The following is a 24,414-nucleotide window of genomic DNA, read 5'->3' as shown; positions in this document are numbered from 1 at the left end:
AAACAGATTATTCATTTTTATTTTGCAGCCTCAGCCTTCTCTTCTGAAGGGCAGATGACTTATATTTGTTCATTATTTTCTGATGGGTCTTGCTGTCATAGATTTTTCCTCTAGCTCTTCTCTGAGTTGTATCCACATCTCTGAAGGTGCCTCCCAAAACTGGACACAGCCCAGTGAGGGATGAGTTCGTATATCACGTTGGATATGCTTCTGCCAATACACTCGAGATGAAAGTTTGATTTCACATCAGCATCTCGTTAGTGTTTTGTACTGATGGATGTATGGCTTGGGATCAGATGAGCTGCTTCTACAGAATTGTTCTACTGCCAGTTATTCCACACCAAGTTTGTGTACCTGCTTGCTCCTACCAAAGTGTACCACTTTATGTTTGTCCTTATTGAACTGCACCCCCTCTTTCTTCAGATCACTTTTCTGTGATGATTTTGACTTAGCTTATAGTGTCTTAAGTTGTAAAGTCCAAGTGAATGCAGATAATTCAGCAAATCAAAAAATGTCATGAAAGCAGCCTGCCTCACCCATTTTTGTGTGTGATCTTTCCATATTTATTCTGGCAAAGTTCCTTCTGCTTCATCAGGCTCTTGTGCAGTTTATCTCCACCTGAGTTGATAGAAATCAGTGAAGAAAAGGGTAGACCTCTTAAAGTCCTTGCAGTATCCTTTGCCACATGATCCCAGATATGTCTCAACAAACCACAGTATCCAGTAACATTGTTGACAGGCAAGAGATAAACCAGATTTCCCACGTGAACCAATGGATTGCTTAAATCCATTTTTCTTACTTTTTGTGACAAGTGTTTTTTCAGAACAATTAAGTTAAGAATCCTTATTACTTGCCTTGAGCCAATACCAGTCCAACACAAAGATTAGAAGAAGATAAAGATGATACAAAACCCCTCACCTTTGAAACAGGATTTGCACTTTCACAGAGATTAAAAGTCCCTAAATCAAATAGAATTTGTCAGATACACGTAGGAATCCCCAAGTCATCATAAGTCCTAAATCACTTAGGCACTTCTGGAAAAACCACCCAGGATTTTAGCAGTACTTCAGTGGAGGTGTTCTCCAGTGACAGGCAGCAAAAAATTAGTTAGAAAGAAGGATCTCTGCCTCTCGTAATGAGATTTATCTCACAGAAAAGGTGTTTGGTCCCCTTACAATCTTTACTCATAAAAGGCTTTTCCAGATGCAGATTTGTCCCACAAACCAAGCACTTTGTCACAGGCTCACCACATTAAAACAAAACCACAGCAATGTGGTGCAGCAGGTGTAGGAGAATAAATTCTAGTTGACCACAGTTACTACAATATTTAACTGTCAAGTGTAAATCCAAAACACATATAGAGCTGATCATGCCAGTAGCTAGTTATGAACTTTAAAAGCCAGCCTTTTGATGGTACTGAGGTTACATCACTGATGGTGACTTTTGTTCTCTACACAATGCAGCCTGGAGAAATTTGTACAGCAGTAAGTGCTCGGCGCTCCCTCAGAGGTGGACACAGAGTAAAGAATCCAAGTTAGTTATGATTTTTTATGAACCCTGAGTACAGACAGGTAATAGAGTATGAAATTGCCATTTTTGCGGAGCCGTTCTTCAGAACAGAAAAGGCCAGCTGGGGAAGTGATATGAGTTAGGGAAACGGAATTAAGACTAATTTATAGCTAGTGGGGTAAAATATTTATAGTGATTCATTGTTCCATCTCAGCATGTGCTTAATATTATGAGACAGTTTGTAGTGGCTTTGTTGTGCCTCAAGTGAGCAGAGACGCATTTTAATTGAGACAAATGGGAAAAAAATTGGACAAGAATATTGTTGGCTAAACAGTATACCGCACACTGTGTATCAAGATGCCTCTCCCTCTCCCTCCTACCCAAAGGGTTGTACCGACAGAAACATATTAGCAAAAGTCAGCACATTTCAGGGGCTTGTTTTTCTACCTATTGTTGTTGACCTGCTAACTGCATCTGTCCTCATTTGTACATGTAATGTCAACTGATGCCTGGACCAACAGGTATGTGTATAAAATGGAGTAACAGATACACAGTAAAAGTTTCACAGAGATCTCTAGTCCATCTGCTCTCAAAATTCCACTGGCACAGCTGCTGTGCTTGCATGTATTAATGCTGAATTGCTTTTGAAACTAGCCAGTGTATTCTGACACTTGCATTAACGCAGCATTAACTGGGAGAAAAAGCTGGTCTTTTACTGATTCACAGATTCAGTATCTGATCTTTGACTGATGATCATGTTAGAAGGCTAATTTGAATGTTATCAATGCATATCACAAGATGTTTGAGCCAAATCCATGACACCAGATCTCTTAATTACATGGAACATGTATTTACAGTCTTGAAATTCCTTCTGCAATTACTGCAGATTTTGCAGAAACGTTGTAGGTTGGGGAAGTACTGTATGGAAAGAAAAGGGAAATGCTCCATAGAGGATGTTAATCAATACTATCAAAATCCTCCGAATATCTCCTGTAGATATAGTTCCCTATAGCCATACAGTGTTGAGACTGTATTTTTTTTTATCAGAATGCAACACTTGACAAAAAGCCATAAAAAGTGAATTACTGGCTGAGACAAGATGGTCTATCCCAACTCTGATACACACCAGTAGCAAATGCAGAGGAATGAGGCAAGCATCAGATAATACATTTCTTGCACATCTTTCTATATTCACTTCAGCATCATGTGGGCTTTTAAATATTCTCCAGCTTTTCTGCATCCCATGTCCTCAGCCATTACTTCTGGCACTGCAAATGCTTACATACTCTCAGAAGCACTAGTTCCTCGGCCCCAACTCGGACCACCCGCATTGTCTGCATAAGCTAGCAGAATACATGGAAACATGAGGAACAAGACTTCATGGTGGGACAGTGTGGCAGAGAGGCATCAGCCACCCCTGAAAGAGAAATCAGTCTATGGAGGTGCCAAAACCTTCCAATTCAGCTGAAGTCACTGAGGGTTAAGGGGTTTATCAGGCTGTCAACTAACTCAGTTTCCTGGTTTGAACTCTGGTTCAATGCCCTGCTGGGTTTGATTCTTGCTGAGTCCCTGATTACTGACACTAAATCTGTGACAGTTCTGTCCTGGGCTCCCTCCTAGTGTGTTTTATGCTGTGGGGTTGACCATCTGGGGTTACACCCACTATAGCCACATAGCTTTAAAAGCATAGATTGCTAAGGGGGAATCTGTCCAGTTTGAAGGATAAAATGTTGTGAAGCATGAAGGGAGGTGGAAGGAATCCTTTTTAGGACACCCAGACATTACACTAGTGCTGACCTTCTTCCTCTTTCAGCTGTGTCCAGGGTAACAGGATCTGCAGATCATATGGACCAGAATCTCAATGAGACCCATGATATGATTCTGTTGATATATCATTGGTCAAGTAACCAGCAACATGAGTTTTTCCACAGGCCACTGCTAGGCCACTGGCAACAAATCTGATTCTTTTCACCCCTGTTTCTTCATCTGTTAAATAGGAATAATGATATTTGCTTTACTTCATTAAGTACTTTGGGGTCTACAGATGAAAAGCATCTGGTCACAAATGAAGTGTGAACAGGCAAATAGAAAAAATTACTGGAAAACTTAACTGAGTGGCTTCAAACCTCTGAAACTGTTCGAGTCTAATTTCCAGCTCTGATTCAGGTGGTATTCTCTTTCTGTCACCACCTGTTGTTTCAGTCTATTTAAAATCCTAGTTTTGCAAACATTACACCATGTGCCTATGCTAATCCTTCTCTCTTAGCACTAAAATCTGTTTTGAAATCCAAGTTGCCTTTCCCCAGTTGTGCAACATTTTATTTTTTTGAACCCTTCCTGAGCAAAGAGCAAAAAGCAATTGCCTTAAACGGAGAAAAAAAGGGGGATTTTAAGGTAGATTTAATCTTCAACCTTTTAACACAATAGTATAAGGAGAAACAATGGTTGAAGGACTGTGGTGGGGAGTTGACAAGGGCTCCTTCACAGAGGCATGCAGAAGGATTTGCTATTGTTTCTCTCCCTGAGGCATTAAGATTTCCAGCAAGTGAGACAGGAAAGCTCTGTGTCCGGCTCCAGGTGCAGCTGGGCTTGTGAATAACTGCTGCTGCATCTGTAGGGCTTTCCTTAGCGCATCTCAAAGCAGTTATTTACACCAGTCTGATTTGTCTGTGGTTTTACACAACCTGGCTGAACAAGGAGGAGTTTATTCAGCCAGGGGAGACTCTTCATTAAGGAAACAGTGGTGGATTAGTAACGCTCTGTGTGTGTGTGTGTGCGCGTGTGCGTGTGTGTGACTGATCTCATTAAGAAGCAATTTGTGCTCTGATGGTTTTATTGTTGCTGTGCTACAATCCAGAAAGAGCTGAAAGGGCTTAGGAGTGATGACAGCAATAGCAATAAAGGTTTTGAAGAGAATTGTCTAGAAAGGAACCCAATTTTTCCTGCTGCTTTCAAAAGCTGGGATATGTTTCTTTCTGTAAGCTCTGAAGGCACTCTTACAGCTCCCTGCAAAGCAGGAGGCAAGTGTAAACTACCATCACTTTCACAAGGAGAGGGACACAGGGGAAGTCAGAATTTTAGAAATTGGTGTGTTATTGTTGCCAGTCAATCTCCCCTTTGTTTGCCAGGGTGGATACATATGATCGATACGGAAGATAGCCGTCTGAGAGCAGAGAGGGAAAGCAGAGTGAAGTAGAAAACCTGTGGGGCTTTACAGACCACTCTCCTTTCACCTTCCACTGCTGTCTCCACCCTCAGTACGTTGTGACTCCTCCTGAAAAGCAGTGATGCTGAAGTCTGCCTGGACTGGATCAGCTCAGTCCTGTGCAGTGCTTTAGCCAGCTGGCAGTGCAGGAGGGCTCTGCTTTCCTTGCTGCTGCTGCCTCCTCCTCTTCTGCAGTGGGGAAAGGTCCCATCTCCACATGCTGTGTTTTCACGAATGCCTCAAACCGGCTATGAGAAAACAGCTTTTTAACCTGTGCAAATGAGCTGGAGTATTAGAGGGATTAACCTGCCTGGTAATTGAATTTACAAAGACTGAAAGTCCAAGTGCTTTTGGGGGAGTGGAGGACAGTACAGGAATGGGACTGTGATTACATGGAGAATGTGCTCTGGGGCTACAGCTCACCCACACTCTGCTCCTCTCACCCTTTTGCAGGGGACCGTGGAGAACATGTGCTGAGACCAAGTGCTGGGCAGAAGCGGCAGTGGGCTGGTGAAGATGGAGAATGGTACAGGGGATGAGCAGAACCAAACTGGGCTGCCACTATCAAGCCAGGACATCGTTACAGCCGAATACCAAGTGGTTACCATCCTCTTGGTCCTCCTCATCTGCGGACTGGGCATCGTGGGCAACATCATGGTGGTTTTGGTGGTCCTCAGAACCAAACACATGAGAACTCCCACTAACTGCTATCTGGTGAGTCTGGCTGTTGCAGATCTCATGGTGCTTGTGGCTGCAGGACTACCCAATATCACAGAAAGCCTGTACAGATCCTGGGTGTATGGCTACGTGGGGTGTCTCTGCATCACTTATCTCCAGTACCTAGGGATCAATGCTTCTTCTTTTTCCATCACTGCCTTCACCATTGAGAGATACATAGCCATCTGCCACCCAATCAAAGCTCAGTTCCTATGCACTTTTTCAAGAGCCAAAAAGATCATTATTTTTGTCTGGGCTTTCACCTCCATATACTGTATGCTCTGGTTCTTCTTGCTAGACCTTAATACAGTAGTCTACAAAGACACTACTGTTGTGTCCTGTGGCTACAAGGTGTCCAGGAGCTATTACTCTCCTATCTACATGATGGACTTTGGTTTATTTTATGTTGTGCCAATGGTATTGGCGACTGTCCTCTATGGCCTGATTGCTAGAATACTGTTCCTGAACCCCATCCCTTCGGACCCAAAAGAAAACTCTAAGACATGGAGGAATGAAGTGGCTCACCAAAGCAAGCCTGTGAATTCCAAGATGACTAACAGGAGTTTCAATAGCACTATTGCTTCTCGAAGGCAGGTAGGAACAGCAGTTTGAAATGGCTTTCTGAAATGTAAAACCCACATGTTTTAGAGATCACTAGTCTAAACCTGTGGAAGGGGATAAAATACATTCTCCCTTTTTGCTTAGTAGTCAAGCTGAAATTCTGTGATACATATACACATACATATAAATTATGTATTTTTTTTCTTGCCTATTCATTATTACCTACTGCAAGGACTGAAAAACAAGTAGTATTTTATTTTCTGTATCAAAGAGCAATTAAGAAGTGTCAATAAAGGATGAAAGATTTTTAACTATACTTTCTTTATATTACAGCCTGTTAGTAGTCCTGCTAAATATACAAAGTGACTCTTGAGCTCTTTTTGAGATCTGAAGAGAAGGAACTAGCCTCGGAGTTTAGGAGACTTGAGGTTTTGTCCTGGCTAAGGTGCTCTGTCACTCTGCAAACGCATATGCTATACTTTTCCTGTCTCTAACTCCCCTGTGAAAAGTCTACTTAAGCAAGTCTGTATATAAAAGTGCTTTGTAAATGCTAAGTATCTTTGTTATTCTGTCTCTCATAAAATATTTTTATGTATTGAAGGCTCAAAACTGAGGCATACGTTCAACCAGCTTCTTTTTATATTGTTAAATAGGTATGCTGCAATGTGTAATTATACAAGTAGATTAATCTATGGCTATTTGCAATAAACCATACTGCCTCATACTCACACAGCATGCAGCAGGTAGCACAGTCGGGTGAAGTGCTGAGAAATGCAGGGTGCATCGCTTCGCACCCTGGCTCTTGGGAGCAGGCTCCGGCTGGGTCAGGCAGCTTGGTGCAAGTGTTGGGAAGCAACGCTCCATGCTGAGCGACTTGGCTCACACCCCTCGGCAGTCGCTGCTCGGCACCCCGGAGGGTGGCTTTGCAAGCTGGATGCTTCTACCTCCCTGCACTGTACACTTCCCTCAGGAAGAAAAGCTGAGCAGTGCAACTTTCCAAACAAGCTGAGTGCCCCCCTTGAGTGACATGTTGAACTTCATATTCTTCTTATTGTATGTAGATTACTACTGCTTAATTGGGGGAACCATTTTCCCTTATTACAGAGAAGGCACTGACCTCAAAAGTTAACTGAACTGCCTGCTAGATCACCAAGGGCTCACAGAGCACTAGAACCATGCTTTGAAATGCACAACTGAAACATGTGGGCTGGGTTATGTTTCATTATGTGTCTCCAATTATAGTTAATAGTCAGATTAGAAGTGTTTAATTTTGTTTTTCTTTGTCCATTAATTAGTGGAAGAATAAGATAATCTGCTTTTCAATTTCGCAGTATCACTTTAGTATACATGCTTGGTTACGTGTGCTTAGCACCACTTAAAAAACAGACAAATATTTTACATTGAGCATTGCTGAATGTGGATACTGTTATATTACGAAACCAAAAAATGAGGATTATAATGTGATGTCTTGTAAAGACAGCAAGACTTTTCCTAAAAGCCTAAGTAACCTGGTTGTTTAAAGCAGCATCATTATGAGTAAAGCTAGCATTTGCGTATAGTATAACATAGGAAGCAAAGCAAAGATAGTGTGGCATTATTAGTAATATTTTTTATACAATAGCAGCATGCAAAATATAGCCAATGGTGTAAAATAGGAAAACACAAGTCCATATTCAAAACCGTCTAAAATCTCAACAGTTAGTAAGACACACAAGTGAAAATTTCCTGCTGCACTGGCAAAGGCATGTATAGTTGACAATACAGTTTGGCCTCATAGTGAGTTCTGCTGTCATGTAAAATTGTCTATATGCCTTCTCAGAACTGTGCTTGCACTACAGTGGTGGAGTTACATACGATGTCCAGCATGTGATCTGTAGAAAAAGTGACTGAAAATGTGGTGTACACTTCCCAGTTCTGTGGCAGTTCTCATATTTATCTAAGAACATTTCTACAAAATGAAACTTGTGCATGTTCCCGTGGTGAGCTGGCTCCAGCTGGAGCCAGCCACTTGCTCACTCACCCCCACAGCAGGATGGGGGAGCAAATAGAAAGAACAGGAGCAAGAAAGCTCATGGGTCAAGATAAAGACAGGAAGATAATGTATCAGTTATTGTCATGGGCAATGCAGACTAGACTCGGGGAGAATTAACTTAATTTATTGCCAATTTATTGCCCCTTGTTATAGCCACAAGTTACACTCAGTCCCTTCCGTGAGGCAACTGGCAGCGCTGGGCCAGGGAGAGTTGCGGTCAGGTTGCAGAGGTTTGTCTCTGTCACTCCTTCCTTCTCACTCATTTCCTCTGTTTCTGTGTGGGTCCTCCATGGGCTGCAGTCCCTTCAGGTGGTGCCTGCTTTGCCAAGGAGTGCCTCCTCCTCTGATTTTGGTGTTCCCTCTGCTGTTTCTCACTCTTTTGTTCTCTTGTCCCCTCTCTCCCTCTTTCCAGCTTTTTTGCCGTTTCTTAAATATGTTTTCACAGGGGCTCCACCAGCTTGGCTGATGGGCTCAGCTCTGTCCTGTGGTGAGTCTGTTGGAACTGGATGGAACTGTTTGTGTCCAGCACAGGGCAGCCCCAGGCATCTTCTCAGAGAGGCCACCCCTGCAACCTCCCCACTGCCAAAACTTCGACATGGAAATTCAGTACAGTTCTACTGAGTGATTATGATTAATTATTATTTAATTAACCTATTATGAGCTCCCATTTATATAATATACCAGAATAAAACAGTGTTACATAGGTTTCCTCAGCCTTCATGAAGGTTTAACCTAGGAATCCCATAACCATTTTTGACGATGATTAATCCAACATGGCAGTATGTGAATTGATTTCCCCATTTAGTCTGACCTGGATTGCTTGACTAACCTGGATTTAGCTTGACCCAGACTGCCAGGTCATACAATTTTCTTTAATTTGTGTGGGACTTCCCATTATCTCATCTGTGTTTGGAAAGTCTTCCATTGCTAAAAAAGGGCAAAACTTGCTTTTTACCTGGGTAAGAAAACATTTTCTCCCCTATCTTGTCATACAGTGTTTGTGTTTTAGTCGAAGAACACTATCTGAAGCTGTTTCCAACTCACGGCAGAAAAAGACTGCATTGTCCTGTTGTTTTTTAGACTTTTTTTTTAACCTATATTATTGTGTTAGAATATAGCTATATATGCACTGTCAGCTTTGTGTTTCTATGTCTGCTTCCAAGAATTAGTCTTCTATATACAGTCAATACTTTCTATTGTGAGTCATACAGTTATGCAATTTCAATTATTTTCTTCAAAAAATGACAGAACATCACTTAGGTTTCTGCTGTGAGAGTTAGCCCAGAATTAGAAGCTGACAGACTAAAAATGCAAAGACCAACGTGGAAACCATCCTGGATTCAACATCTAGGATGCTTCCTCACACCTGGCACCAACAGAAAGAGCAGGGCAAGGAACAACCCTGATACGGCATCTGGAATAGCTCTATGGTCAGGGAGGAAGAAAATACAGAGGAAAATAATAATTTCCTTACAACTATGGAGGACAGCTACCTAAGCTGAGGCAAGGGGGAGTGGGAAGCTCAGCAATAAGATAAACGGGGGGGAGGGAGGTGGCTACTGCTGAAGGAGAATAGATGGACCATGTTCAGTTTTGTTAGAACAGATATTTTCTGTCTCTGATATAAACAGACATAACGCCAGCACTGAAAAGGAAAAAAGTGGTCAGGTGGTCAGAGGACTTTTGTTTTGTTTTCAAAACAGAATGGCAATTTAGAGCATTCTATGATTTAGAAAGAAGGCCTGAAATATATTTTAGAATGGTGAGTCAAGCCTATCTTATCATATTTTTCATGTGAGATGCCTAGGGATGAGCTCAAAATGAAGCTATAGTACATCGCCAATGAACAAAAATCAGCTCTTCCAGGTAGAAAGTAGTCCCCTGCTTAGTCTATTCCCTGCCTTCACCCTCGCACCCACATGATTTACAAGTCACTGCACTATGTTAGTTCTAGTAAATACTTATTTCTTTCCAATATTTGGAAAGCTAACAGGAACAAAATCTGTTTATTAAAGGATCAATACCCCCTATCAACAATCACCAATGGACAAAGCCTTCAAAGTACTCTTCAGGGCCCCCTGAAGTTTCCATTCAAAGCACTGCAAGACAAAACTGAACAGGGAAGACAAGCAAAAAACCCCAGATATAAAAATCAGTCCTTTCTTTTAAATGTTGAAAGAGAGGGAAAGGCACAAAATAAGCTTTCATTTCTCATGAAGTATCTCCACTTCCAACACATTTTTGTTTCACTGAACAGCATCTGTTACTGCTGATATTGGACAACTACTGAAATGATAAGTTATTTGTTTACACTGCAAACTATAGTTCTACCAAGGAAAGGACCACCAATACGTACCCATAGGATGTATCAATCTCCATTTTTACATCCAATTCTGAAGAGCTAAATCAATCCCACTCATGCAATATTTATTCTGTTTCACAGAACTGTACTGGATAGCAGGGTGTGATAGATGTATTTTAAAGGTTTTTCAAAAAAGAAAACTAGTTTTATTTGAGAGTCAGGCACTCCTTTGTACATGGGAGTACATTTCCAATTAATTTTGTACTTTCCATCAGGCTCCTGGTGTCCCAGAAGGAACAGAAACCAGTTCATTCTGCCTCTTCTTTGTCAGAAGCTAAATCCAGCTGATCCACTCTTTATGGAAAGCAGTAAGAGTCATTTATTGCCCTTGCAGAGCTTTTGATCAGCCACTACAAGTCAGTAGGCAACACCTGACTTTCTCCCAAGGGAAGATCTCTGCCAGAAGAAGGCGAGATATCGGTATGCTCCATTTTCAGAGGAAGCAGTTTGTGCTCGAGGCTACGTGGTGTTAGGCCCTGAGGAATCAACTAGTATTACACTTGTTTTTAGTATTGAAACATGCAGGTAAACCTTCAAGCATGTGTTTAGTTTGTGACTACAGAAAAATTCTTAAACACCTATTAGGTCTGATGGAGCTGATGATGACTGTGTTGAATGGTTTTTCAGCTATGCTTTGCAAAGAAAATTACCTTGCTAGACTGAAGTTCATAAATAGCTGAACAATACTGTGGGAAAGCATTTGACTGCCAATAGGGGGTCTTGGTGATAAACAGTGACATAATGGTTTTTGCAATAGAAGATTAGGAGAAAATGAAAAGGTGACTAAGAGTAAGGTGAGACCTCTTTGACTGCAGAGAAACTAGAAAGTATTTCTGCTGAGTGATTTGCACAATTTGAACCTGAGAAAACAAAATGAAATAGTTCTGGTGTACACATTTCCTCAAGTTAAACAGGAGGGAAGTTGAGAAAGCAAAATTTTCCAGCATCCTTCAGTTGAGCCGAGGTCACAGTAGCTGAAACCTCAAAGGTTAACAGAGGAAAGATCAATATGCTAAGAAGATGATATCATGAAAAAGAGTATCTCTTAAGGCCAGACGGTTCAAAGTCCCATTTACTTGATTCAGAGCTAAAGAAGGAACTTCAGTGCAAATTCAATGTTAAGATTTATTTAACAACTGCATGATCATTTGGACAGATGATCACAGGTCCCGAGGAAGTGAACTGAAGTACATTTCTACTCACTCAACAGAAAACACAGACTATGAATTTGAGGCTGTCCAATTAAACACATAACTTGAACATGTAAGGAATCCTGAACCACATGAAGCACTGGGAAACTGTAATTGTCATGGAACTAGGGTAAAAACTGCATGTAGTGGGAAGAAGGTTTGAATGTGATCCAAAGGATCATAAGCCAACAAAGGACTTTGTCCCAGATCCCTCTGGATCTCAGACTAAAGAAATTTCCCTCCAACACTTTGTTATAAATTCACAGAATCACTGAGGCTGGCAGATGCCTCTGGAGATCATTCAGTCCAACCCCAGCGGTAGTGCCACTTTCAGTGATACTGTGGTAGGCTGAAGACATCTGTCTTGTTAGCCTACTAGGTAGCTGTTCTGCCATTTTGTTTTAGTTTCTTCATTGCAGTTGCAAAGGCAGGTGGAACGGTTAGATCTTTTATTTTTCAGGCATGCATATGATTGCATTAGCCTACCAATTTGTGTCTTTGCTATTCCAAAATGGCCTGTTATTTGTACTTGCAAACTATTTATATTGTTAAGTTTCCAGAAAACACATTCACTGACTGTAATCTAATAAAAATGAATAGCAATTGAGCAAACATTAGCTGCAGTTACAGGCATTTATAGCACATAAATAGTAATGTGTGTGCATAAATTCAATCTGGAAAAAATACAAGTGCCTGCACCAAAGGTTTGACCAGATTGTCTATTACCAAAAATTGCAGACAAACCAAATTCAATATAATCAGCCCATTGCCTCTATCAAACAGCAGTTCACATTCAACTTACATTCCCATGCGTTACAGCCTCAACTTTACACATGCCTGAAATCCAAGCTAATAATTCTTTGGTCTTTACTCATAGTCTTCCTTTCTGTATCTTTACACCATAAAGTACCATAAGTATCAAAATAAATCTTAACGCTTCTTTTCTTTGCTTTTTCATATACAGTACCACCATAATTCCACTTACTTCTAAACTGTCTTTGCTTGCAGAAATAAAAGAAATAATGGTTCCTATTTGAACTTTGGGAAGTTTAGCCACTTATTTTATAGTTGTTGTTTAGGACAATGAATTCAGAGCAGATGTGTACCTCTGATGGTAAAAGTTGAAGTTTGATCACAGTTTCCCCTCTTGTCCATTTTAGGCATTCTTATTCCCAAGCCTTTTATTAAAAAGACAAAGGGAAAGAAAGGTTTCATTTCATGAATAGGAAATGTGTTATACAAAGTATTCAGAGCAGATTTTGCAATAAAACAAAACCACTAAAAGTAACACCAACCAACATTAAATGTTTCTTTACAGTATACGGTACAAGGGAGAAAAGCTATTTCTGCCTTTTTTTTTTGTGGGTGCTTATTTTTGCTAACAGTGCTTCTTTTTTTCCAGCAGCACAGGTACTAGGATCTCTCAGCATTTCTAAAATGTTAATGTTTTTTCTTCTGAAGATTTGAATCATTTTGTTCTGCTCAGAAGCAAGAAAATGTCCTGAAGACCCAGGCATTGTGGGAAGGAAGAAGAGAGTGAGAGAACTTAAAACTGAAGGATAGAAAAGGGATTTACCTGTCACACAGGAAAACTTTGAAAATGTGAGGAAATAAAATCCTTTTATTTTAAGAGTACCTGTCCTGTGAGCTACCTTGGCAAGCAGCTCACTACCTTTTAAAAGAAAGCAAGAGGCCAGGAGAAGCAGATAGGAAGACAAGGAAGCAATCTAGTCCCCTTTTTATAGTAGCCCATATATTGTCTGGTTGATGTGTTCATGGAATCACAACCTGACCTATGTGCTTCCTTTTCTCTTTCCCATATGCTCCTCATCTGTCCAGTCCTCCAGATCAGATCCTGGTTCTGGCTGTGTTGACTTCTCCCACATTTCCATTTTATCCCACCTAGCTCACCCAACAGATCCCAAATTTTTTTCTCATCCATCCATAATATGAACACTGAATTACATATTTTCAGGTAGATTTCATACTTTCCCCAAAGGAATTCCTAGTTTCCTCAGGTATCAAGGGGACTGTGCAAAATAAATACAGCCTTAGATAGCAAACATGTTTGTTTATACTTGAGATGGGATCGAACTCACTTAAAATTATGCGTATCTCACAAAGTTAGTTGCTCAGTCCAATCAAATCATCTATGGTCAATTAAAACAGGTAGGTTACACTCTAGAGAAAGTCCTCTCAGATGTTGACAGAGTACGTGATGACCTGTCCCCCCCAGAGAAACCCCTCTGTTCTCTCACAGCGGAGCAAGCTCAGATTCTAGCTTGCAATGCAAGATAAGTTTTGTATGGCTTTTACATGAAATATCCTCAATCATATCACTTGGTTTCACTTGCAGTGTTATTATATCAAGACCTTAATCCTTTTATTATTTAATCCTCCTCCTCATTGTACAACTTCTTTTGGATTACAAAATCACAGACTGACATATACAATCGCTGTGCATTATAATGAACACCACCAAGCACAAGAAAGAAAGATATTATTATATGCCTTTAAAACACCAGAGTGCCTTTATGACACAATAACTTAGTAAGTATGACTATTGCTTTTACCTATCAAGGTAAGAAAGATTAAAATTCAAAGGAGAAGGAAGCAACTACCAAACTGTGAGTACCATGGTAATTAAAATGTCTCGTCAAAGCACTTCCTTAGAATGACAAGGTTTTGGAGCAGGAAGAAAAAGGAGAATACTAGTTCAGAATTAAAATACTGGGAATCTGTTTAGTAAAAAACATTTAAAATATTTTTCAGAACATTCTCAGAAACCAAAAATAGCACTTGAAGAATGGTTGCATGCAGCCAGGAACACATTCAATCTCAAGCACTTTGCTATCATTCAAAGTACACTTGAAATTTGGACTAAAATGGATTTGCTCAATGCCTTTTAATCATGTTTTCAATTTCCTTAACTAAGAATATTTGTAGTCTGCGTATAGGATATGCAAGGAAAGAGCAATCAGTGTATGCTTGCCTTCACCTGAGTAATGAATGAGGATGCTAGTACCGCTGATTTCAGTTACAGGTAATAAAACCCAGGTTCTTAAAAAAGTTTGTCCTCTTAGCACTCCACTGATGTCAAATACTTAGCCCTTCCCCAAAATGATGTTTAGTTATCTTTCATGTAGTGATCGGAAAAAGGATATGGCAGTTTACTTAAGCAGAGTGGACCAAACTTTCCTCTAAGCTATTTCTGTCCAGCCCCATCCATCCCAATGAAGATTTTTGGTGTGGATAAGAAAGAAGCTTTGGCCTAAATCATGTATTTAGAAGCTGGGTTCATCTATAAAGGCAAATTCAGGTGCGAAAAAAGTCGAGGGCAAGCTTGCAGCACCTTTGGGTCAGAAGTCCTGAGGGGTGCCTCAGCCTGCAGTGGGGTGACAAGCCCCCCGGCCACGCTGGGGACAAAGTGAGCAGTGCCAGAGCACCTTCTAGGGGCTGCTGTCATTTGCACACAGGTCACGCTCTGAGGTAGCTAAGCATGAAAAGCCACGGCCTCCGGAGCCAGCTTAGGGAGGATTTACCAACAAGCAAATAACTATCTGAACTCAGGGCCTCGCAGTAGGTCTCAGAGACACAACCACTACTGGTCAGATGGCTCAGGCAACGGAATTTCTGCCTGGCAATAGAGAGCTTGTGCCAGACTTGTGATTTTTGGCAGCTTTGGAAAGACATGCACTGCAGCCAGTTTAAAATTATGGTGAATTCTCCTCATCGTCCTGCACTGACTGAACCATCAAGAGGTGCCACCAAAGAGGTGCCATCCATGGCCACATGCTTCTGCCTTTTCTCTTGCACTGACTGTAGACTCTGTGGCAGTGTACGTGAGTTGGATCATTGACCTGAGCAACTCAAAAACCAGCTCTACAGAGAAGTGCCTAGTTTTCAGTTGGACCGGCAGTCTGACCTGACGCACACCCTCATCTCTGGGACCAGCACAAGGAGGGAGATGAGAACAGGATTGCTTTTTTAGCTGCAGTCACAGGTTACTTTGGTTTCAGTTTATGTCAAGACCAGAAAATCGTGGAGCGTGAGCTCTGCAAGACAATGTCTTACCTGGCATAAAGCCTGACAGCACAAAGCTAACCTCCTGGCATTTTTAAACACATTCAAACCTGCAGACTGAATTGATCTCAGCTCAGGGCACTTTGTGCTGTGACCATGATATTTTTTATCTGGTGCTAAGAGACAGTTCTAATATATTGCCAAATCACAGTCTCAGTAAGCTGAACATGACAGCAGTACAAGCTAGCGGTGTTAGAAGGAAAACGCACATCAAGCTGCCAGTATACATAAATGCAGCTAATAGTTTGCACACTGCATACATATATGTCTTTGAGGCATATAGGACACAGTCACTTGAAGAGTAACAGCCTTTTTTTCATCGTTGTAAAGTATTAATTGCGTGACTCTAAAATATCCCCTTCCTGACAGCAAGATCAATTTCTTTCCAGTTCAACTCAGGATTCAAACAGACAGCTGCACCATTGTAAGTGATTCTCTGAGCAATTGTTCATTAAAGACACGCTCAGGAGAAATGTAAATTGCCAATGATCAGTAGGTATGATAACAAAGTCCCCTGCTGAGCTTCTGGTAGAGAAGTACTTTGATGCCTGTGTAGACTATTATCCACTCGCCCTCTGAATGCTTCAGCTGATGCAACACATCTGTTAGTTGGGCTGAGTCCCATTGTTAATCCAAGCTCCACAAATGGTTACTTTCTTCCTTTAAATGTGGATTATTTCCCATGGTGAATGATTATTCTCAGTTGAATGGATTTGCTCAGTTTGGAGGCCCAGGCTGGAATGGAGCTGGAGGGAGGAGAGGCAGCAGGTGAGGAGTCCTGAGCCTTCCTCAGCCAGAGCAGGTCGGTACTGGGTAACCTCACTCTTTGCAGCCATGTTCACAGGACTGATCCCTTTAGAAGTGGTTCGGAGATAAGGAAAAATCATGCTTTTAGCTACCTGAGACATTCACATTTGCATTTAGCTCTATTACAATGACTGATTGTGCACAGCGAACAAGAACAGCAGTCTAGAAGTCATAAGGAAATGTATCAGTCAAGAGACAAAAAAGGAGATAATATTTCTCAGTCTCATTTTTTTACTTCTACTGAACACAGCTGTAGGGAAATCAAAAGGGAGGGTCTTCTTTCTAGATAGCTAGAAGAAAATATATCCCTTAGAAATAAGATGGCAGGCTCTCTGTATAATGAGCTATCTGATTAGAAGGCAAGAGAATTAGATACTCTCTTATAACTTCAAACTAAAAAACACATCTAAAACTAGCATGTATTTATGAGTGATTTTAGTGGAGTTATCTGTCTGTCCCCCTGGAAACAACTGAAACTCTTATCGATCTACAGCTATCCTTTCTGCAAGCAATGAAATTATAACCCATATAGCCAGAATGCATCCTATGGTTACAGGAGTTGCTGTTTATTGAAGTATAACTTCAGGTACCCAGAAAGAAGGAATAAAGCCTAAAGGTAAAAAGAAGTTCTTTAAACTAACCTGTCAATAGGCAACAACAGTTTTATGTCAAGAAGAAAGACAAATTAAAAAAATCCCCACAATCAAAAGAAGCAGTTGTAGCTCACCAAAATCAGTGCCAATGCTTTCCAGTTCATGCACACACAGTTAACCAAGTCATCTCCTGACTTACATGAGGCCGTGCCACCGTACTATCCCACTGTCACATCTCACTGTACTTTCTACCTTGTTTATTAACATCTTTCAAACTTCCTTTAAAGTAGAGACTAAGGATTACCATATATACTAGAATTAAATTTTTTACAAGAGAAAGAGTATTTTTACAGTGGGTTTTTTTTCTGATTTTTAAATTATTTCTGTTCACTTCATTTCAGCTATCCTGGATATCCGTAAAGGTTGTTTTTTTCTTTATTCAAAACAAATTTACACAATAGATGAAAGTTCTTATAATAATCAAGTTTTACCAATAATCCCTTTTTTCCTGGCTCTGTAAACTTTAATTGACATTTCAAAGTAAACATCAAATAATTAAAATCTAATTAAATACTGAGGATTTGAGGAATAGAAATAAATAATTCTTTTTTTTTTTTTCATTATTTTTGGCTTTTGGAAATTCTTTTAGGGTGGCTGTTAAAGCAGATAATCTAAATAGGCTTCAGGTTCAATTACTCTACAGACTATTCTAGTCTAAAGGAGGAGATCTAATGTGGTTGGAACAAATGCCTTTAGACCTCTTTTTTTCCATTTGAATCAATACGTCCTTCCAGCTTGAGAAGTTGCAAAGTCTAAGATCTACAACAATTAGCTTACTGGGATGTCATCTGGATAGAGACAATTAACAAAAACTAGGAGGAATTTGGAGCCAGGTTTTTTTGTCCTTCTTACTGTCAAAAACCTTTCTGAATTAAACATTGATCAGAAATTCCCAGCTGAAGAGTCTGTCCATAGTTTTGCTTTGGCCCTAGAGATATAGGAATGCACATGTTCCTTCCAAGATGACTACTAACCTTCTGCCCCTCTTTTGTCTGCTTCTGTGTTCCCCCAGGTTACCAAGATGCTGGCGGTAGTCGTGATCCTATTCGCATTTCTATGGATGCCCTACCGCACGCTGGTCGTGGTCAATTCCTTTCTCTCCAGTCCCTTCCAAGAAAACTGGTTCCTGCTATTTTGCAGAATCTGTATTTATTTAAATAGTGCCATCAATCCTGTAATTTACAATCTCATGTCCCAGAAATTCAGAGCAGCCTTCAGAAAACTCTGCAACTGCCAGCAGAAACGGGAGAAGAAACCGGCCAGTTACAGCGTGGCCCTAAATTATAATGTCATCAAAGAGTCTGATCACTTCAGCACCGAGCTAGAAGATATTACTGTCACCAATACCTATCTGTCCTCTGCGAAACTGTCCCTTGGTGATACGTGTTTGTCATCTGAGGTAACAGTTAATACTTTTTAATATTTGGTGTAGAGCCCTCATGAACCAGAGCATGTTCATGTGCATGGGGCTGTGCTGGGCTGGCTTTCAGCTGGGACAGCACAGTGAAGGGCCAGGGAAGGCTGGCGGTGGCAGACGATGCACCACCAAACAGGGCATGGCGGGGAGGGAGAACTGCCCAGCTCTGGAAAGCGATGCTCTCAGAGTGCCTTCTGCCAAGCATGACGTGACCGGGAGGATCTGGGGTATGGGGAAGGATACGGAGAGACACGTAGGTTAAGCCCCACTCCCTGAGGAGCAGAGGGCAGTGGTGGAGCACCAGAGAGCGGTGCTCAGGCACGGTGCCTCATGTACATGTCTGGCAGGAGGGTGGACGTCGGTGTCCAAGCTCAGTGATTCCTCCCGAGCGAGCTCTGGCTGCCTGCAGGAAGGCAATGAGGCATTTTCTTGTGCCTCACCCCCTGGCTCCAGCTTGGGGTTAACTAGCCCGGTGCCACCATGCAGCTGGTGCTAAGAGAAGACACATATCTCCCACACACCAGCACTCTGGTCCTGAGAGCCACATCCATTTCCATGCTACCTGCAGCATGCCCAGGTGTAGCACATCTCTCTAACCCAGCTCTCTTCTACATGATGGTGCATGTTACTGTTTTCATGATGCTTTACACAATACTACTTAAATGCTGTTTGTAAACCTGTATACCTTGGATCTTACAAAATAGATCATCCACAGAGAGGCTTAGTTTTCCATTTCCTTATGCAGGTATGAGAATGAAAAATATTTCTTTCTCACTTTGCTGCTTCTTTCCTCATTTTCAGGCCTGAAGCCCACCTTGTTCTGAGTACGCAGTCATATAAAACCTTTGGATGCTCTGTTCCCACCAACCTGTATGAAATGTAAAGGCACTTCTGCTCACACAATTGCGGGAGTTCCCATATATCTCTCCACACCTGTCTGCATCCTGCAAGAAAAAGCAGCCTCATGGAGAGTGAAAAGAATATACTGCTGAGTCTAACTGAATGAAGCACTTAACATAACTTTAAGCAGGTGAGCTGGCTTCAGTGGAATACCCAAATCCTTCATCTCATGTATTGGCCAAAATGGTCCGTACTCTCAGAAAGAGCAAGGCTGCCCAGGGTGTCTCCATGAACGCAGAGCGGGGCAGTGGTTGATGCTCCCAATGAAGGCGAGAGGTGAGGAGAGGAGCTGCCTTCCTACGTGGCTGCACTGGGCAGCATCAGCAGGGCCCATCCGACAGCAGCCAGAACCACTGCTGAATACAGTAATTACCCACCATTGACTCCCTCATCCCACAGCAGTGCAAATCTAATTGCAGGCATTGTGACATGCTTCAATAAGCAGATATCTGATGGCAAAGAGCATTAAATCCTTTTTTTTTCCTTTGTTTCCTTTTTTTACCTTGAACAGCATGAAATAGGAAAACCATTCAATGAATTTGCAGAGGGAATAAACAAATTTAAAAGTCAGTAGGAATCTTTAAAAAAATCTTTTTGTTTTCAGCAAGCTAGTTTATAGATGTACCACCTTAAATGTAAGTCTCGGTTAATACTGAATCCTGTGGGAACTTGACAGGTACTGAAGAGCATTGGACAGGCTTTTGCTAGTTAATTTTATCTTGGTTCAATAGTAATTGTGTCTCAGACTGCTACAGGGGGTTTATAGCTTCAATAGAGATAATGTCTAGGGAAAAGAGGAAAATTCAGTGAAAAATGACACTTTTTTCATTTTTTGTCTCAAGGGTTATCCATTAGAATACTTCAGGACATAAAAAGTGTTGTCAGAGGAGAAGTCACCACAGCTTCTCACTTGCCAGCATCGCCACTTGCATGTTCTTCCCAAACGGGCCCATAAAAAGGAGCCTGGGGCTATGATCTCCCCAATGTAGCTGCAGTCAAAACATAGCATATTACTTTGGCTTTGCTCTAGACCAGCTCGTGTTCTTGCTAGAATTATATTTCCCCTTTCCTGTGCAGCAGTAACAGAAACTCAGGAAGATGCCTGCGTATTCTTGTTTGCTGTGAACATTTTGCACAGCTTTTGTACATGACATTTAAAAAGCTGTAAAAAAGCTAATTGTTCTAGTAAAAAATCTATCCAGTGTGGGATGAAAGAGGTAGCCTCATGAGCATAGGCTTTCCTATCCAGTTTTCCTTTGCATATACAGCCACTTCCCCAATTCAAACCACTTTCACTCACATTCAGCCATGTTTGCAAACTTAAAGAGAACTAAAAATACCCTGATAGGCCTCATTTAAATTTTGATGGGAAACCATGCCTGCTGCATGCAAAAGCCTCTAATCAGTGTTCTCTGTACGGCAAGGAGGAAGCAAACAGTCTGTATCTTGCTCCGCCTGCATCCTTGCTTTAACTCCTGTTTGAACCTTGCAGAGCTCCACAGTACTTTCTAGCTTGGCGGAATGATGGCAGGGCAGGGAAGGGACGACCAGCAGGAGGTTTTTAACCAGCACAACAGACATGACAAACAAACTTCCTCCAGAAAGCCCTTTCTATCTTCTATTTCCATCAGCGCTTGCCTTTTCATTTTGGCAAGCAGAGGGAGTGAGACCTTGGGGGTATCCTGCTTCTTGAGGCTTTTAACTCAAATTACAGGGAGTCAGTATTAAAACCAGGCAGAGCACCATACCTGTGCGCATTCGTCCGGGCCAGGCTGTACACTGGAGCCTGTCCCGTGAAGCACAGGAGCCGGCAGAGCTTTGGCTGGAGCAGAGCCAGCAGCTGAACCCATGCAGGTTGTGTTGCAATGTTTTCCAAATCCTCTGCATTGGGGGTCTTCCTTATTTACCGGGGGGCTGAGGCTTGCCAGCTTGTCTGCCTGAGCAGCACCGGCCACCAGACACACACAGTGGGGTCTGTTTCTGTGCAGATGCTCCACAGCGTCTGAACAGCCACACAACTGGAAAGGGGATGTCCAGACTCTTTGCTGCTTTTAAAATAATAAGGAAAAAACAAAATGACAGAGTAAGTCGCATGGCAGCCAAGCAGGCAAAGCTGACTGGGGTTCAAGAGTCAAAAGAGAAGAATACCGATGTTATTCTAGAGTTAGTACCTAGCATAAATACAATACTATGGCAGTGATATACGCTTTGAACAAACCTTTCCTTTGTAGAGCTAGATGTGAAATTACAGAGTTCTATGGCATTCACTGCTCACACTTGCTTAAAGCTACAGTTTGCCACCATAAGGGGAAGTCAGGGAGAGGTACCACAACCTGTATAACGTTTCCTCCAAAGCAACTGTCACTGTAAAATGAAATTCTCTGGGAAATCTTACACAGGCATTTATATTTGCTTAGCCAAGAGACATATTCAAAGTAAAAGCAAGTTCCTGTATCTGACTGAGCAAAGCCTTTGTCTGCAGTCAGCCAGCACTGCTCGCAGCTGATCGAAGCGGATCCCCGGGTCAATGCTGGAGGGAGAGGATGCAGAGCCAGCTGCCAGTGGAGCCGGCACATGGAAATCCTTTTGATCTCCAAATGCTGTTATCAGTTAGGTATCTATCCATCGCTTTCAGACCAGGCCCTACCTCCCAGACTTTTCTGAGGAGGTGCCAGAAGTAGGTCCTTTTCATACTTAAAAGCGAGCAGACCTCCAGGACAAGCAGCAGGCAAAGAGAATGCATGGCACGGAAACCTGGTTAGGAGCACAACTGGCTGGGCTAAGAACTGAGCTAAGCATTCGTGTAATAACAGTAACATAAACTTACACTTTTATCTTGACTCTTTTCAGAGTACAGACTGAACTACAACTCTTATAGACCAAGAATATCAGAAGTAAATTCTCTCCTTTATTTGCTTTTTGCTCAAAAAGTAACTTTCTGCTTTCTCGGCCTCTGTGTCCATAGTTCTTTTTTTTCAGATGCTCAGGTGAGGTGTTTAAGCCCATATTCTTAGTAAGGTTTCATCAAGGGCTAAAATCTATGTAGGTGATTTTGTATGCACCATCACTTGGAATAACAAATGAAAAGGAATTATTTCATGTTGATATTTATTTCCACAAACTGAAATGATTATGTATGCAAAATTGTGTGCACAAATGCAATATCTAAAATTGCAGATTTAAGTTAAGGTGTGATTTTAACTCATAATGTGCTGTGACTATGTCTTTATAGATGTTATTCATTAAATCCATACTAATTTTATACTGATTCCTACAGCTAACATTATGAAACTTTGCTAGTTATCTTGCTAAAATGATTTTAGATCTATTTCTGTGTTTGCCCTTCTGTTTATAACAGCAAACAACCTTTTTGCTTGTACCTAGATCTTGTAGATTAGATATGTGGGCATGTATTTATTTAAAAATGTGTGTACTGTTAAGTTTATTAATAATATAGCAAACTTTTTTGCTAGAAGTGAAAGTGACTGGATATCAACTACTGACTGCAGTAATATAACTATTTATCTTTATATACTTATTTTGTGGATAACATCCTTTGCAACATCGAGTTTGAAAGAATTGTCTGATTGGTAGCAATATTGAAATCTATGTCTATATCCTTATTTAACGGCTTTGATGTAAGAGATTGCATTCTTATTGCATTTTTATTTGGAACTTTACCCAGCGTGTAACAGAAGAGATGTTGCTGTAGCATCTGGCTTTTGGAGCTGCACTACTTCCCATGTGAAATACTGAGATGTTGGAAGCTGCAGTGTTAGTAAATTGTGCAGCTGGGAAAGGTTAGGTGTATTTAAAACACACTTTGGTTCAAATTAATTCATGACCTCTTTGAGGTCAGAGTTAAGGATACATCAAAACAGCTCCGATGTATTGTGAAGGGGTTTATGACGCTCCTGTGGGAGTGAATGGCACAAGTCAAATGATACAGCTGTCACTAATTTCCCTTCAAAAAACAATTATCCAATACAACTGGCTGAAGGACTGATCCTACTTCAGGAGCTGCTGCTGTAGTTTCCCTACTACACAGTGAATGTTCAGATCAGTCACTTGGCCTTTGAAGGTAGACAAATATTTCTTGGTTGTTTTTTAAAAAGCTATTCTAAAAGAAACCCCAGATCTGAGCATTGTCACAGTGGAAGAAGAATATTATTTCAAGAATGTACAAAGCTAAATTGTTCGTTCAACAATGCTGCATATGCTTATTTATTTCTCCACAATTGTATGAATCCTACTGTGTAGAGCTGGTTTATTTGTTACAAACTGCAGTGAAATTTCAAAATGATCTTTCAGTATTTTGTTATCTCTTCTTCAGACAGAATTGTTTCTTTGATGTTTTGTTCTTTTCAATAAGAGATTGTTTTCTCCTGATTCTTCCATTACTACTGGGATATAGTGATACAACAAACGCCAGTGAATTGGTTCAGCTGAAGGGACTGGGACTCCAGAATTCCTTAATCTGGGAGCTGAATCCTGGAAATTTGAATTCACACAAACTATTCAAGAGCAGCTGGTTTAGAAGGAATTTATTCTTCACCCACCCAGAGTAATGCTGATCTCATTCTGTCACTGCATGTGGTTTATAAATTTGTTTATTAATATGATTGTGAAATTGTTCAGAGAAATGTACTGCTGATAAATGTAGTCCTAAAAATTAAGAACAATTTTTGTTTAAAAGCAACATTTTGTAATTCTTTGATGCATGCCACTGTGGAGATTAATTTGTGATGGATTTTTGTTGCTACTCTAATAAAATGTTGAGCAAGATAATTATACTGCAACTTGAATTTTTTAACAACCACTTGAATATATACCTTTTGCCTTGGCACTGGACAGGTAATGTAACAACATCATTTGTCATCATTGCGGGAATAAGCATCCTAAAAAGCAAGCTTTTTTTCCTGAAGGAAGAGCAGTTTTCCAGTAGTCTAGCAGTTACAGTGCTTAAACAGGAGGGGAT

At 41.0% G+C, this 24,414-nt stretch overlaps 1 protein-coding gene across 5 annotated transcripts; it reads left to right on the top strand.

The window, feature by feature from the left end:
- Positions 1 to 4,836: 4,836 nt before the first annotated feature.
- Positions 4,837 to 24,203, top strand: TRHR (thyrotropin releasing hormone receptor). Of its 5 annotated transcripts, none has more exons than XM_030012755.1 (4): positions 4,838 to 5,058; positions 5,168 to 6,025; positions 18,132 to 18,518; positions 22,287 to 24,203. In XM_030012755.1, exons 2-4 carry the CDS (start codon positions 5,231 to 5,233, stop codon positions 22,296 to 22,298), a joined length of 1,194 nt encoding a protein of 397 aa, XP_029868615.1. In that variant the 5' UTR covers positions 4,838 to 5,058; positions 5,168 to 5,230; the 3' UTR covers positions 22,299 to 24,203. The 5 variants fall into 5 exon arrangements, with proteins under 5 accessions (XP_040979141.1, XP_029868615.1, XP_029868616.1 ...); XM_030012756.2 differs by lacking the exon at positions 22,287 to 24,203 and adding an exon at positions 19,338 to 21,500; XM_041123207.1 differs by lacking the exon at positions 22,287 to 24,203 and having other exon boundaries at positions 4,837 to 4,918; positions 18,132 to 18,539.
- The last annotated feature ends 211 nt before the right edge of the window (positions 24,204 to 24,414 follow it).

Source organism: Aquila chrysaetos, chromosome 4 (assembly GCF_900496995.4).
Source record: "Aquila chrysaetos chrysaetos chromosome 4, bAquChr1.4, whole genome shotgun sequence".
NCBI classification, from domain to species: Eukaryota; Metazoa; Chordata; class Aves; order Accipitriformes; family Accipitridae; genus Aquila; species Aquila chrysaetos.
The sequence above is the reverse complement of the archived record's forward strand: the minus strand, read 5'-3'. Positions and strand labels throughout refer to the sequence as shown.